The sequence below is a fragment of the Pelobates fuscus genome, chromosome 3 (assembly GCF_036172605.1).
Source record: "Pelobates fuscus isolate aPelFus1 chromosome 3, aPelFus1.pri, whole genome shotgun sequence".
Taxonomy (NCBI): domain Eukaryota; kingdom Metazoa; phylum Chordata; class Amphibia; order Anura; family Pelobatidae; genus Pelobates; species Pelobates fuscus.
The window spans coordinates 380,544,830-380,563,311 of record NC_086319.1 but is presented as its reverse complement, the minus strand read 5'-3'; the positions used below and the strand labels follow the sequence as shown (position 1 = coordinate 380,563,311).

At 41.3% G+C, this 18,482-nt stretch overlaps 1 protein-coding gene across 1 annotated transcript in view; it reads right to left on the bottom strand.

Moving 5' to 3' along the window:
- EPOR (erythropoietin receptor) overlaps positions 1–12,098 on the bottom strand; it is a 29,607-nt gene extending 17,509 nt beyond the window's left edge. Inside the window, exon 1 of the mRNA XM_063449548.1 lies at positions 11,726–12,098. Coding sequence (XP_063305618.1) covers positions 11,726–11,843 — 118 coding nt within the window. The 5' untranslated portion in view covers positions 11,844–12,098. The remainder of the gene's footprint in view (positions 1–11,725) is intronic.
- Between the last annotated feature and the right edge of the window lie 6,384 nt (positions 12,099–18,482).

The following is an 18,482-nucleotide window of genomic DNA, read 5'->3' as shown; positions in this document are numbered from 1 at the left end:
TAACATCTTATTACAGTAACCCGGCTCCTGAGTGACTTATTACCCTGTAACATCTTATTACAGTAACCCTGCTCCTGAGCGCCTTATTACCCTGTAACATCTTATTACAGTAACCCGGCTCCTGAGCGCCTTATTACCCCTGTAACATCTTATTACAGTAACCCGGCTCCTGAGTGCCTTATTACCCTGTAACATCTTATTACAGTAACCCTGCTCCTGAGCACCTTATTACCCTGTAACATCTTATTACAGTAACCCGGCTCCTGAGCGCCTTATTACCCCTGTAACATCTTATTACAGTAACCCGGCTCCTGAGTGCCTTATTACCCTGTAACATCTTATTACAGTAACCCAGCTCCTGAGTGCCTTATTACCCTGTAACATCTTATTACAGTAACCCGGCTCCTGAGTGCCTTATTACCCTGTAACATCTTATTACAGTAACCCGGCTCCTGAGTGCCTTATTACACTGTAACATCTTATTACAGTAACCCGGTGCCTGAGTGCATTATTACCCTGTAACATCTTATTATAGTAACCCGGCCCCTGAGTGCCTTATTACCCTGTAACATCTTATTACAGTAACCCGGCTCCTGAGTGACTTATTACCCTGTAACATCTTATTACAGTAACCCGGCTCCTGAGTGCCTTATTACCCTGTAACATCTTATTACAGTAACCCGGCTCCTGAGTGCCTTATTACCCTGTAACATTTTATTACAGTAACCTGGCTCCTGAGTGCCTTATTACCCTGTAACATCTTATTACAGTAACCCTGAGTGCCTTATTACCCTGTAACATCTTATTACAGTAACCCGGCTCCTGAGTGCCTTATTGCCCTGTAACATCTTATTACAGTAACCCAGCTCCTGAGTGCCTTATTACCCTGTAACATCTTATTACAGTAACCCGGATCCTGAGTGCCTTATTACCCTGTAACATCTTATTACAGTAACCCGGTTCCTGAGTGCCTTATTGCTCTGTAACATCTTATTACAGTAATCCGGCTCCTGAGTGCCTTATTACCCCCTGTAACATCTTATTACAGTAACCTGGCTCTTGAGTGCCTTATTACCCTGTAACATCTTATTACAGTAACCCGGCTCCTGAGTGCCTTATTACCCTGTAACATCTTATTACAGTAACCCGGTTCCTGAGTGCCTTATTACCCTGTAACATCTTATTACAGTAACCCGGCTCCTGAGTGCCTTATTACCCTGGAACATCTTATTACAGTAACCCGGCTCCTGAGTGCCTTATTACCCTGTAACATCTTATTACAGTAACCCGGCTCCTGAGCGCCTTATTACCCTGTAACATCTTATTACAGTAACCCGGCTCCTGAGCGCCTTATTACCCTGTAACATCTTATTACAGTAACCCGGCTCCTGAGTGCCTTATTACCCTGTAACATCTTATTACAGTAACCCGGCTCCTGAGTCCCTTATTACCCTGTAACATCTTATTAAAGTAACCCGGCTCCTGAGTGCCTTATTACCCTGTAACATCTTATTACAGTAACCCGGCTCCTGAGTCCCTTATTACCCCCTGTAACATCTTATTACAGTAACCCGGCTCCTGAGTGCCTTATAACCCCGTAACATCTTATTACAGTAACCCAGCTCCTGAGTGCCTTATTACCCTGTAACATCTTATTACAGTAACCCTGAGTGCCTTATTACACTGTAACATCTTATTACAGTAACCCGGCTCCTGAGTGCCTTATTACCCTGTAACATCTTATTACAGTAACCCGGCTCCTGAGTGCCTTATTACACTGTAACATCTTATTACAGTAACCCAGCTCCTGAGTGCCTTATTACCCTGTAACATCTTATTACAGTAACCCTGAGTGCCTTATTACACTGTAACATCTTATTACAGTAACCCGGCTCCTGAGTGCCTTATTACCCTGTAACATCTTATTACAGTAACCCGGCTCCTGAGTGCCTTATTACCCTGTAACATCTTATTACAGTAACCCAGCTCCTGAGTCCCTTATTACCCCCTGTAACATCTTATTACAGTAACCCGGCTCCTGAGTGCCTTATAACCCCGTAACATCTTATTACAGTAACCCGGCTCCTGAGTGCCTTATTACCCTGTAACATCTTATTACAGTAACCCAGCTCCTGAGTGCCTTATTACCCTGTAACATCTTATTACAGTAACCCTGAGTGCCTTATTACACTGTAACATCTTATTACAGTAACCCGGCTCCTGAGTGCCTTATTACCCTGTAACATCTTATTACAGTAACCCAGCTCCTGAGTGCCTTATTACCCTGTAACATCTTATTACAGTAACCCTGAGTGCCTTATTACACTGTAACATCTTATTACAGTAACCCGGCTCCTGAGTGCCTTATTACCCTGTAACATCTTATTACAGTAACCCAGCTCCTGAGTGCCTTATTACCCTGTAACATCTTATTACAGTAACCCGGCTCCTGAGTGCCTTATTACCCTGTAACATCTTATTACAGTAACCCTGAGTGCCTTATTACCCTGTAACATCTTATTACAGTAACCCGGCCCCTGAGTGCCTTATTACCCTGTAACATCTTATTACAGTAACCCTGAGTGCCTTATTACCCTGTAACATCTTATTACAGTAACCCAGCTCCTGAGTGCCTTATTACCCTGTAACATCTTATTACAGTAACCCTGAGTGCCTTATTACCCTGTAACATCTTATTACAGTAACCCGGCCCCTGAGTGCCTTATTACCCTGTAACATCTTATTACAGTAACCCAGCCCCTGAGTGCCTTATTACCCTGTAACATCTTATTACAGTAACCCGGCTCCTGAGCGCCTTATTACCCTGTAACATCTTATTACAGTAACCCGGCTCCTGAGTGCCTTATTACCCTGTAACATCTTATTACAGTAACCCGGCTCCTGAGTGCCTTATTACAGTAACCCGGCTCCTGAGTGCCTTATAACCCCGTAACATCTTATTACAGTAACCCAGCTCCTGAGTGCCTTATTACACTGTAACATCTTATTACAGTAACCCTGAGTGCCTTATTACACTGTAACATTCTATTACAGTAACCCGACTCCTGAGTGCCTTATTACCCTGTAACATCTTATTACAGTAACCCAGCTCCTGAGTGCTTTATTACCCTGTAACATCTTATTACAGTAACCCAGCTCCTGAGGTCCTTATTACCCTGTAACATCTTATTACAGTAACCCGGCTCCTGAGTGCCTTATTACACTGTAACATCTTACTACAGTAACCCGGCTCCTAAGTGCCTTATTTTATTTAGGATATTGAAAACAATGGGGTATATATTAATCTACTTTTTTTTTTAAAAATGACTATATAAATATTTACATTTTTGTGACATGATGAGCACACTGAGCATAGTATGTAAATTTGTTAAGTACACACTATACCCAATTTCTCTGTAGATGCTACAGCACGCATCAACATGCGCAAGACATCATGTAAGTTTGTCATCCACAACACGGAAGTTTAACACAAGGCGAGCTTTATTTACCCCGTTATACGCTGCAATAGAATTTACTATTTTTTCCCTGTAAGTGATAGTGTCTATTTAAACAACATGGCTTAAACAACATGGCCTTAACTTTTGATTACATGCAAATACACAATTTCCCATTTTAAACCACACTAGGACAGCTAGGTAGAGAAATTAACCAATAACTTTACAGGTTGCTTAAACTATTAGGCAGACGGTGGTAACTGCTAGACTAGGGGTAGGCAGCTTTCGGCACTCCCGATGTTGTGGACTGTCTCTCCCCTAAAGCTTCGCCAACATTATGGCAGTAAGAGCATTATGGGAGATGTAGTTCACAACATCTGGGCTGCCAAAGCTTGCCTACCCATGAGATAGACCATCATGACTATAGAACATCAGTCTATTCTTTTTTTAAAATAATTTTGTGGGGAGATCAGTCCCCCCCCCTGCCCCCCCCCCCCCCCTCTCTTTGAACCCATGATCTTGTTATTGTATGATATTATGTATCGTAGTAACCCCCATCACAAGTTGTTTACAATAACACGGTTCACATAAAGTCATGGATCTCACATGTAGAGTAGTGAACACACAGTACGTGTCCTCATCCTCACACCCCTCCTCTATGTGTCCATCTGGCACCATAGATAAAGGTAGCGGGAGTAGTGAGTCAGAGAAATGGCGGCCTTTCCTGCAGCAGGATCTCACTGTCTTTTCCCATAAGAAACTCTTCTATTTTTTTTTAAAGACTGTTTTGCAATTTATTATGTAACCTTTCAGTAACCCTTTCAGTACCATGGTGGGGGCACTGTTAAGCCTTTCAAACTAAAACTATTTACAGACAAGGTATCGCTCAGATTTGTAGATTTTTTTTTTAAATGTATTATTATATTGGACGTCCAGGAGAGCAAATTGGAGAATATTCTCCCAATACCTTAATGATACTTATTTTACGTAATAAAAGGAATAGACAAACCCATCCAGATAGTCACATCTAGTATATAAAAAAAGAGAGTCTTGTGCCCTCACTGTACTAAACGAAACACCCATTCCTATTCTCCAGACAGTATGGGGCTCATTAAAGATTGCCTTAAAAAAAATGGAGAATATTAAAGGTTTCACACCTTTTCTTCACTCTCCATCTCACAAACAGTCCGATTTATTGATTTAAAAGAGCAGGTAAACTCAGCCAGGTGTGCCTTTATGCAGCAAAATAACTGGACTTTACATTGACTTCTGCAACTTTTAGACACATTAACCAATTAAACACCTTACTGTCATTAGGTCACTGCGCGTCCCAGTGACTGCCTAGTGGGACTGACCCTTTAACCCATAAAACCTGTTATTGTCATTAGATCACTGTGCTGACCCTTTAACACATTGAACCTGTCATTGTCATTAGATCACTATGCTGCCTAGTGGGACTGATCCTTTAACCCATTAAACCTGTCATTGTCATTATATCACTATGCTGCCCAGTGGGACTGACCCTTTAACCCATTAAACATATAATTATATCACTATGCTGCATAGTGGAACTGACCCTTTAATCCATTAAACCTGTCATTATTTCACTGTGCTGCCCATTGGGACTGACCCTTTAACCCATTAAACATGTCATTATGTCACTATGCTGCCTATTGGGACTGATCCTTTAACCCATTAAACATGTCATTATGTCACTGTGCTGCCTATTGGGACTGATCCTTTAACCCATTAAACATGTCATTATGTCACTATGCTGCCTATTGGGACTGATCCTTTAACCCATTAAACATGTCATTATGTCACTGTGCTGCCCATTGGGACTGATTATTTAACCCATTAAACATGTCATTATGTCACAGTGCTGCCTATTGGGACTGATCCTTTAACCCATTAAACATGTCATTATGTCACTGTGCTGCCCATTGGGACTGATCCTTTAACCCATTAAACATGTCATTATGTCACTGTGCTGCCTATTGGGACTGATCCTTTAACCCATTAAACATGTCGTTATGTCACTGTGCTGCCTATTGGGACTGATCCTTTAACCCATTAAACATGTCATTATGTCACTGTGCTGCCTATTGGGACTGATCCTTTAACCCATTAAACATGTCATTATGTCACTGTGCTGCCCATTGGGACTGACCCTTTAACCCATTAAACATGTCATTATGTCACTGTGCTGCCTATTGGGACTGATCCTTTAACCCATTAAACCTGTCATTATGTCACTGTGCTGCCTATTGGGACTGATCCTTTAACCCATTAAACATGTCATTATGTCACTGTGCTGCCTATTGGGACTGATCCTTTAACCCATTAAACATGTCATTATGTCACTGTGCTGCCTATTGGGACTGATCCTTTAACCCATTAAACATGTCATTATGTCACTGTGCTGCCTATTGGGACTGATCCTTTAACCCATTAAACATGTCATTATGTCACTGTGCTGCCTATTGGGACTGATCCTTTAACCCATTAAACCTGTCATGATGTCACTGTGCTGCCTATTGGGACTGATCCTTTAACCCATTAAACATGTCATTATGTCACTGTGCTGCCTATTGGGACTGATCCTTTAACCCATTAAACATGTCATTATTTCACTGTGCTGCCCATTGGGACTGACCCTTTAACCCATTAAACATGTCATTATGTCACTATGCTGCCTATTGGGACTGATCCTTTAACCCATTAAACATGTCATTATGTCACTGTGCTGCCTATTGGGACTGATCCTTTAACCCATTAAACATGTCATTATGTCACTATGCTGCCTATTGGGACTGATCCTTTAACCCATTAAACATGTCATTATGTCACTATGCTGCCTATTGGGACTGATCCTTTAACCCATTAAACATGTCATTATGTCACTGTGCTGCCTATTGGGACTGATCCTTTAACCCATTAAACATGTCATTATGTCACTGTGCTGCCTATTGGGACTGACCCTTGAACCCATTAAACATGTCATTATGTCACTATGCTGCCTATTGGGACTGATCCTTTAACCCATTAAACATGTCATTATGTCACTGTGCTGCCTATTGGGACTGATCCTTTAACCCATTAAACCTGTCATGATGTCACTGTGCTGCCTATTGGGACTGATCCTTTAACCCATTAAACATGTCATTATGTCACTGTGCTGCCTATTGGGACTGATCCTTTAACCCATTAAACATGTCATTATGTCACTGTGCTGCCTATTGGGACTGATCCTTTAACCCATTAAACATGTCATTATTTCACTGTGCTGCCCATTGGGACTGACCCTTTAACCCATTAAACATGTCATTATGTCACTATGCTGCCTATTGGGACTGATCCTTTAACCCATTAAACATGTCATTATGTCACTGTGCTGCCTATTGGGACTGATCCTTTAACCCATTAAACCTGTCATTATGTCACTGTGCTGCCTATTGGGACTGATCCTTTAACCCATTAAACATGTCATTATGTCACTGTGCTGCCCATTGGGACTGATCCTTTAACCCATTAAACATGTCATTATGTCACAGTGCTGCCTATTGGGACTGATCCTTTAACCCATTAAACATGTCATTATGTCACTGTGCTGCCCATTGGGACTGATCCTTTAACCCATTAAACATGTCATTATGTCACTGTGCTGCCTATTGGGACTGATCCTTTAACCCATTAAACATGTCGTTATGTCACTGTGCTGCCTATTGGGACTGATCCTTTAACCCATTAAACATGTCATTATGTCACTGTGCTGCCTATTGGGACTGATCCTTTAACCCATTAAACATGTCATTATGTCACTGTGCTGCCCATTGGGACTGACCCTTTAACCCATTAAACATGTCATTATGTCACTGTGCTGCCTATTGGGACTGATCCTTTAACCCATTAAACCTGTCATTATGTCACTGTGCTGCCTATTGGGACTGATCCTTTAACCCATTAAACATGTCATTATGTCACTGTGCTGCCTATTGGGACTGATCCTTTAACCCATTAAACATGTCATTATGTCACTGTGCTGCCTATTGGGACTGATCCTTTAACCCATTAAACATGTCATTATGTCACTGTGCTGCCTATTGGGACTGATCCTTTAACCCATTAAACATGTCATTATGTCACTGTGCTGCCAATTGGGACTGATCCTTTAACCCATTAAACCTGTCATGATGTCACTGTGCTGCCTATTGGGACTGACCCTTTAACCCATTAAACATGTCATTATGTCACTATGCTGCCTATTGGGACTGACCCTTTAACCCATTAAACATGTCATTATGTCACTATGCTGCCTATTGGGACTGATCCTTTAACCCATTAAACCTGTCATTATGTCACTATGCTGCCTATTGGGACTGATCCTTTAACCCATTAAACATGTCATTATGTCACTATGCTGCCTATTGGGACTGATCCTTTAACCCATTAAACATGTCATTATGTCACTGTGCTGCCTATTGGGACTGATCCTTTAACCCATTAAACATGTCATTATGTCACTGTGCTGCCCATTGGGACTGATCCTTTAACCCATTAAACATGTCATTATGTCACTGTGCTGCCTATTGGGACTGATCCTTTAACCCATTAAACATGTCGTTATGTCACTGTGCTGCCTATTGGGACTGATCCTTTAACCCATTAAACATGTCATTATGTCACTGTGCTGCCTATTGGGACTGATCCTTTAACCCATTAAACATGTCATTATGTCACTGTGCTGCCCATTGGGACTGACCCTTTAACCCATTAAACATGTCATTATGTCACTGTGCTGCCTATTGGGACTGATCCTTTAACCCATTAAACCTGTCATTATGTCACTGTGCTGCCTATTGGGACTGATCCTTTAACCCATTAAACCTGTCATTATGTCACTGTGCTGCCTATTGGGACTGATCCTTTAACCCATTAAACATGTCATTATGTCACTGTGCTGCCTATTGGGACTGATCCTTTAACCCATTAAACATGTCATTATGTCACTGTGCTGCCTATTGGGACTGATCCTTTAACCCATTAAACATGTCATTATTTCACTGTGCTGCCCATTGGGACTGACCCTTTAACCCATTAAACATGTCATTATGTCACTATGCTGCCTATTGGGACTGATCCTTTAACCCATTAAACATGTCATTATGTCACTGTGCTGCCTATTGGGACTGATCCTTTAACCCATTAAACATGTCATTATGTCACTATGCTGCCTATTGGGACTGATCCTTTAACCCATTAAACATGTCATTATGTCACTATGCTGCCTATTGGGACTGATCCTTTAACCCATTAAACATGTCATTATGTCACTGTGCTGCCTATTGGGACTGATCCTTTAACCCATTAAACATGTCATTATGTCACTGTGCTGCCTATTGGGACTGATCCTTTAACCCATTAAACATGTCATTATGTCACTGTGCTGCCTATTGGGACTGATCCTTTAACCCATTAAACATGTCATTATGTCACTGTGCTGCCTATTGGGACTGATCCTTTGACCCATTAAACATGTCATTATGTCACTGTGCTGCCTATTGGGACTGATCCTTTAACCCATTAAACTTGTCATTATGTCACTGTGCTGCCTATTGGGACTGATCCTTTAACCCATTAAACATGTCATTATGTCACTGTGCTGCCTATTGGGACTGATCCTTTAACCCATTAAACATGTCATTATGTCACTGTGCTGCATATTGGGACTGATCCTTTAACCCATTAAACCTGTCATTATGTCACTGTGCTGCCTATTGGGACTGATCCTTTAACCCATTAAACATGTCATTATGTCACTGTGCTGCCTATTGGGACTGATCCTTTAACCCATTAAACATGTCATTATGTCACTGTGCTGCCTATTGGGACTGATCCTTTAACCCATTAAACATGTCATTATGTCACTGTGCTGCCTATTGGGACTGATCCTTTAACCCATTAAACATGTCGTTATGTCACTGTGCTGCCTATTGGGACTGATCCTTTAACCCATTAAACATGTCATTATGTCACTGTGCTGCCTATTGGGACTGATCCTTTAACCCATTAAACATGTCATTATGTCACTGTGCTGCCCATTGGGACTGACCCTTTAACCCATTAAACATGTCATTATGTCACTGTGCTGCCTATTGGGACTGATCCTTTAACCCATTAAACCTGTCATTATGTCACTGTGCTGCCTATTGGGACTGATCCTTTAACCCATTAAACATGTCATTATGTCACTGTGCTGCCTATTGGGACTGATCCTTTAACCCATTAAACATGTCATTATGTCACTGTGCTGCCTATTGGGACTGATCCTTTAACCCATTAAACATGTCATTATGTCACTGTGCTGCCTATTGGGACTGATCCTTTAACCCATTAAACATGTCATTATGTCACTGTGCTGCCTATTGGGACTGATCATTTAACCCATTAAACCTGTCATTATGTCACTGTGCTGCCTATTGGGACTGATCCTTTAACCCATTAAACATGTCATTATGTCACTGTGCTGCCTATTGGGACTGATCCTTTAACCCATTAAACATGTCATTATGTCACTGTGCTGCCTATTGGGACTGATCCTTTAACCCATTAAACATGTCGTTATGTCACTGTGCTGCCTATTGGGACTGATCCTTTAACCCATTAAACATGTCATTATGTCACTGTGCTGCCTATTGGGACTGATCCTTTAACCCATTAAACATGTCATTATGTCACTGTGCTGCCTATTGGGACTGATCCTTTAACCCATTAAACATGTCATTATGTCACTGTGCTGCCTATTGGGACTGATCCTTTAACCCATTAAACATGTCATTATGTCACTGTGCTGCCTATTGGGACTGATCCTTTAACCCATTAAACATGTCATTATGTCACTGTGCTGCCCATTGGGACTGACCCTTTAACCCATTAAACATGTCATTATGTCACTGTGCTGCCTATTGGGACTGATCCTTTAACCCATTAAACCTGTCATTATGTCACTGTGCTGCCTATTGGGACTGATCCTTTAACCCATTAAACATGTCATTATGTCACTGTGCTGCCTATTGGGACTGATCCTTTAACCCATTAAACATGTCATTATGTCACTGTGCTGCCTATTGGGACTGATCCTTTAACCCATTAAACATGTCATTATGTCACTGTGCTGCCTATTGGGACTGATCCTTTAACCCATTAAACATGTCATTATGTCACTGTGCTGCCTATTGGGACTGATCCTTTAACCCATTAAACCTGTCATTATGTCACTGTGCTGCCTATTGGGACTGATCCTTTAACCCATCAAACATGTCATTATGTCACTGTGCTGCCTATTGGGACTGATCCTTTAACCCATTAAACATGTCATTATTTCACTGTGCTGCCCATTGGGACTGACCCTTTAACCCATTAAACATGTCATTATGTCACTATGCTGCCTATTGGGACTGATCCTTTAACCCATTAAACATGTCATTATGTCACTGTGCTGCCTATTGGGACTGATCCTTTAACCCATTAAACATGTCATTATGTCACTATGCTGCCTATTGGGACTGATCCTTTAACCCATTAAACATGTCATTATGTCACTGTGCTGCCCATTGGGACTGATTATTTAACCCATTAAACATGTCGTTATGTCACTGTGCTGCCTATTGGGACTGATCCTTTAACCTATTAAACATGTCATTATGTCACTGTGCTGCCTATTGGGACTGATCCTTTAACCCATTAAACCTGTCATTATGTCACTGTGCTGCCTATTGGGACTGATCCTTTAACCCATTAAACATGTCATTATGTCACTATGCTGCCTATTGGGACTGATCCTTTAACCCATTAAACCTGTCATTATGTCACTGTGCTGCCTATTGGGACTGATCCTTTAACCCATTAAACATGTCATTATGTCACTGTGCTGCCTATTGGGACTGATCCTTTAACCCATTAAACATGTCATTATGTCACTGTGCTGCCTATTGGGACTGATCCTTTAACCCATTAAACTTGTCATTGTCACTAGGTTACTATGCTGCCCAGTGGGACTCATCCTTTAATTATGCCATATTTCACTCCCAATTAGTGGCAGCGTTAATTAAGAAGCAGACGCAGTGTTAGAAATAGGACGAGTTTGTGAAAGTTAAAGAGGATATCGGAGCAGATACCAGGGTGACAAGAACAGTGACAGAGAGCTGTACCAGAGACATACAATAATATAACAGGACAGGCGACCTGTAGGCATGCAACATTCTACCTACCTCTGCGAAGAAACTGAGGTGTAAGTGCTTCTCTAGAGATACCCACAAAGATGCCCAGCATTACTGTGAGAGACCACCAGGATAAACTCCTTGGCAGGCACGTACTGCGCACACCCATGGTGTTTTGGGGGGTCTTCGTCTCATTAAGTATCCAGCAATCTCACCCAATGCGCTCACTCTGACATTGTCGCTGTCATTTCTGCCATAGCTTGCACTGTATATTTTTCTCCTTTTGTCTTTCTTACTAACTTTCTTTTGTCAAGAGACGTTCACACTCCACGTTCGTACCACCCCTTTCTCTCTCTATCTCACTCAGACACACACTGTCCTCTGCGAGTCAACATCGTGTTTTGTACCCTCTGATTCTCACTCACGCTTCTACCCCTGTCTCTCTCCCTGTCTTTACTCACGTGTGACAACCGAGATAAGATACACTGGCGGAGTGGGAACTGGTAGAAATGAGAGTAAATAAGCATGGCACATGTTTTGAAATTTTTTTGTGCCACAAACAAATGTGTCCATACGAGAACTATTTCATAATACAGACTTTTGTTTTATAACGTGCCAGCAATATCCATAAAGTTGTACAATATAAGAGTGTTACAGACTAAGTGATATACAAGGAATATTACATGAAATATAACATAACATGGTCATATATCTACACCCACTGGTACAGAAGGATTGACGGCTCTGTTCCTATAAGCTCACACTCTAGTGGTGATGCTAGGGAAGAGGAATGCATGGAAGTTGGTGTAGTGCAATAGTTCAAAGCCTATTGTTTAGTAACGTTAAAGGGAAACTGTCCCTTAGTAGCCACTTAGTCGCAAACACTGGCCGTTCATATTTGTTTGTGTGTGAAAAAAGTAAAAAACTAAATTGAACGCTAATTTTGCCCAGTGTTTGTGACTAAGTGGTTACTAAAAAAGACTAGACATACCCCATTTGCAATACCTTGGGTTGTCTTCTTTTGCAAATAGTATGCCATCATGGGGGTAATTTTCATTCCTGGGCTACCATACGCTCTCAAAGGCAACGTAACCAACCTGGCCATTTTCAATGTAAAAATATTTGACCCATATATTTGACCCTGTAACTATCAAAAACGCTATAAAACCTGTACATGGGGGGTACTGTTATACTCAGGAGACTTTACTGAACACAAATATAAGTGTTTCAAAACTGGAAAATGTATCACAACAATTATATCATCAGTAAAAGTGCTGTTTGTGTGTGAAAAATGCAAAAAAAAGTCACTTTCACTGACAATATCATCACTGTGATATGTTTTACTGTTTTGAATCACTAATATTTGTGTTCAACGAAGTCTCCCGAGTAAAACAGTACCCCCCATGTACAGGTTTTAGGGTGTCGTAGAAAGTTACAGGGTAAAATACAGTGCTAGCAAATTAAATTCTCTGGACTTTCGACCTGGGTTGGCAGGCAGGTCCTTTAAATTGCAATCAATAAAATTACTTAATTATGTAAAAATATTACATAAATACGCACGTAGAATTTAAATATATATGCATATTTATATATTTGAAGTCTACGTGTATATTTATATAATTATTTATGTAATTTTGTATATGGACAAATGTATAGTTCGTATTCTTTTTATTTATTTATATATACAATTTCATTCTAACTGTATTTGGATATAAATATATATATATTAATATCAAAATACAGTTAGAATAAAATTTCATATAGATATATCATTTTTTTAAATTTTTATTATTATTTTTACATTTTTTTATTTAATTTAAATGACTTATTTGTATTTTAAAATAATATTTATATACAATATATATAGTTATTATATATATTATATATATAGGTGTGTAATTTAATTATAAGTGTATTTTTATATTAATATATGTACATATTAATATAAAAATACACTTAGTATGACATTATATATATGATATATAGACATATGTCTATATATCATATATTTATATATATATATATATATACACATATATAATTATTATTTTTTTTTATTAACATTAACTTTATTTGTTTTAATGACTTTACACTAGCAGGGAGACATCCTGTCAGCACAGACAGTCCCCCTGCAGGCAGGCACATGGACACCCATTGTGACCATGTGATCGCTGTGTTGAGCGATCACATGGCCCCAGGGGTCCTAATCCGCCGCGGGGAGACTGTCTGGGCTGCAGGCAGTCTCCCCACACCGGGAGCACCGCCGATCGCCGCCGGGGGAAGGATTGCGATCGGGTAAGTAACTCAGACTGTTAGGACGGTTCAGGACCGTCACCGGTCGGCAACGCAAAAATGCCGATGACGGTCCTGAACCGTTCTCGGTCCTTAAGGGGTTAATATTATGTTTACTTATTCACAATATGTATTTGGGGCGTGTAAGAAATAAAATGAAATGCTGAAACCCACAACTCCTTCTCCTGCGTCCCATGATCCATTTAGTTCTGAGCCTGCACCCAGCCTGGCAGCAGGTTAGATCAGATATCCCCAGGTATGTTCCAGTTAATAATCCCAGACTCAGGGCTGGTGCAAGGACTTTTGGCTAAACAGACATTTTCCTGCCTCCACCCAAAGAAAAAAAGCACCATCACCTGTGTGTCTCGTAAGCCTGCTTTTGAATTTCTTACCCTCTTTAGCCCCTTTTGTTTTTCATATCCCTCTTTTAAATGTCTTTTGCCTCTTTGTGTGTCTTACACCCCCTTGTGAGCCTCTGATAACCCCCCTCTTTCTCTTTCTTCCCCCTGCCCAGTGGCGGAACTACCGCCGGTGCAGCTGATGCGACTGCACCAGGGCCCGCACGCTGGTTTTAATTTTAGTCCTAACCGTACCTCTACCCCAACCACTAATTCTACCCTAACCCTACCCCAATCCCAACCCTCTCTTGTTTTGCCACTTTTCAGAAATCTGAAGCACTTCGGCACTTCCGATTTTCGGCACTAGGGCATTTCTGCAATTCGGCTTGGTTCGGCATTCAGAAATTCGGCACTTCAGAAATTCGCCAATTCGGTACTTCAGCAATTCGGTTCGGCTTTCCTAAATTCGGCACTTTGGAAATTCAGCAATTCGGACATTTCGTCCGAATTTGCATTCGGAACGAAACGAATTGCACATGTCTAACACACACACACTGGCACATAGTGGCACACAGATACACACACTGACACACAGATACACACACACACAGATACACACTGTGTGTCAAGGTGTGTGTATGTATCTGTGTGTCAAAGTGTGTGTATCTGTGTTTGTATGTGTCTGTGTATCAAGGTGTGTGTATCTGTGTGCCACTATGTGACAGTGTGTATGAATCTGACACACAGATACACACACTGACACAGATACACACACCTTGACACACAGTGTGTATCTGTGTGTGTGTGTGTGTGTATCTGTGTGTCAAGGTGTGTGTATCTGTGTTTGTATGTGTTGGTGTGTGTCAAGGTGTGTATATCTGTGTTTGTATGCGCCAGTGTGTGTATCTCTGTGTCAGTGTGTATCTGTGTGTGTGTGTGTGTGTGTGTGTGCATGTGTGTATGTATCTGACACACAGATACACAAACACACTGGCACATAGTGGCACACAGATACAGACTGACACACACCTTGACACACAGATACACACACTCAGATACACACTGACACACACACATCTTGGCTCACAAATACACACACACTCAGATACACACACTTGCACCCACAGATACACACTGACACATACACACACTGACACACTCAGATACACACACTCAGATACATACACACTGACATACGCACACACACACTGGTACATACACACACACTTAGATACACACAGTGACACATACACAAACCTTGACACACAGATACACACACTGACACACTCAGACACACATACTCTTTGACAGACACACATACACTCTCACTGACAAACATACATACTCTTTGACAGACACACATACAAACACATATACACTCTCACTGAGAAGAACCAATAAATTCTCACTGACAAACACATACTCTCACACACTCACTGACAAGCACACATTCCCTCTCACTGACAAACACACATATACTCTTTGACAAACACACAAACACATACAAACTCCCTAACAGATACACATACAATTTTTTTTACATTTTACTCCACCCAGCCCCCCTACCTTTAGGAGTGCAGGCATGGAGTCCCTGGGGTCTAGTGGGGCTGCTGAGTGGCTGGCATGCGTGCGGTGAGGGAGCAGTGATCTCCCTGCTCAGCTCAATTGCATGCCTCTTAGTGATGTTGTAGCCGGAGTGATGTCATATTCCGGCTCCAGCATCACTGCTGTGCGCGCGAGGGAGCTGAGCAGGGAGATCACTGCTCACTGCTCCCTCGCTGCCCGCGGCCATTTTATTTTTTTAAACTTTTGGCGGAACCCCAATTGGGAAACGCTGGCATAGAGTGAGCGGCAAAATGCAAATACTGTGCGCTCCAACCAGCTGGTCACCCGGAAATTGCGCCCCCCGGCTGCACCATATGGTAATGTCACCTCTGCCCAGACGAGCTATGTGCAGTGCTCAATGTGTTAATAACATACTTGGCACAAGTACCTGCTATGCCCCAACCCGTGGGAATTGGGTGGGGGCTATAAATTAAATGATGGGTGGGTGGACAGATAAAAAAGCAAGTGTCCCTCCCTTCCCCCACAGTAGAGGAAACTAATTAAATAAAATATGGAGTAGGTGGCAGGTATATTTGACTTTATATACTGGGGGGAGGGGCTAATGTCCTTCTTGAGGGTCTCCGCCAAGTGATTGACTAAATATAGAAGGGGGGTGAACATGCCATAATTTATTCAAGGTTCTCTCCCCCACTTGGCTAGAGCTCTGTGCAGTGTGCACCCCTTCCCATTTCCATAATAAAAAGTCTTGCCTACCCCCTCACTCCGTGGGTGAGGGGGTAAAAAAATAAATTTAAAAAATTCTGCTTATTATCAGATGTTTTATTTTTTCTTAAATCTTTCTTTCTTCAGCCACCAAAAAGGGCAAAAAAATCCACTAAAGGGACATACATCATTGTGACACAACAAAAAGGGACTCTGACCAAGTTTATAAATGTCTATTACATCATTTTCAAAGATGTTCTTGCTTTATTTTGGTTTGTATATTTCTTTAAAATTGTATGCTTGCTTGCTGAAAAAATTCATTGTCAAGTGATGCTTGTCCCTCTAAGTCCCAACACAACTATTAAAATACTACATAGAAACTGAAGTGCAAAAAAGCAATAGGGTTCTTCCCCGCTATGCATGCTCAGTCTACGCAAAGCTCTGTGGGTTAACTTGGATTATTTATATTGCGCTGTGGGGGGAGGATGGACGATGGGATGTCCTCACTCCTTGTGCATTGTAATTATAGCCTCCATCAGCCGCCCATGGTTTGGGGATGGGGAGGGGGGACATTAGGTCCCCCCTGGTTATTCTAATTAGAGGACCTACCTGCCACTTATGGGTGGGGCTGTGGGGGAGATTAGGTCCCCCCTGGTTATTCTAATTAGAGTGCCCATCTGTCACTTATGGGTGGGGCTGTGGGGAATTAGGTTTCCCCCCTGGTTATTCTAATTAGAGTCCCCACTCGCCACTTATGGGTGGTGCTGTGGGGGAGAACAGCCCTTAATTTGTTATTATAATTAGAGCACCCACTCATTGCTCCTAGGTGGGGGTTCTGGGAGAACACTAGGTTCCTCCCCATTTATATTAATTGATACAACCTGCTGGTCACCTTTTGGATGTACACCTTTGGGGTACACTTTCATATTTATTATTTAATTATATCCCCATCATGGGAACACGGACAATGACCTGACCCCCTGTATGTTAATAGAGACTGGGCTGCTGGCTGCTCACTGTTTAGTTTACTGTGTCTAACCGTGATGGTTAGGGGCATGAGGGAGGTTTAGTACCTTCCTTGTGATAATATTAGGGTCATATTGACCTGCATGGGCTTCTATTTCATTTATTTTGTAATGACTAACAGGGATGATCATTAAAAAGGCAGATAAATCTGCTTTTGATGCACATTTATTGGTTGTTGTTGAAGCTAACCTGTTTATCTGGTGCATTAAATCAAGCCCAAAAAAGCCCTAAAAAAAGACCCTAAAGATCATCCGAAACAGCTAGTAACTAAATCTCCATTTGCAATGTACACCCCGGTTTTGCCTTGTCCAAACTGGAATATGATGCCACTTATTAAATCTTTAATATAAATTTACAAGAAATTGTGGCATCTCATGAAAAAAGGTAATTTCTTTCCTCTAGACATAAATACATAAAATGGTACAATGCAGTATACACACTACTATAGATAGTAATTGTATTTAAATATATACACAAATACTTAGCTTAAATGTTATAATGCAGCCTCCCAAGATCGTTACCCAAAGAAGACGACCTTTTCAAATATAGATAACCACAAACAACAAAACTTCGGGATACGGCTGAGAATGATTCTAAATGGAACATAAAAAAATATACAACATAGTGAAGTACAGTTAACACATCTTTTTGCGCTATATATGAATGCACTCACAAAATTGTAGTAGAATATATCGCTCATAGGGTGCCTCCCCCGATAGATGTGGGGGGCTGATGGTCCCTTGGCTCCTCGTGAGGCTCCTTAATAATGCTCAGGACTTCAGACAGGTTGGTAGGAAAAATGCTTTTATTGATAAAAGGTGAAAAATCACCATCAATAAAATAAATTAAAAGACGGTATGGTCCTACGCGTTTCGTTCTGCAAA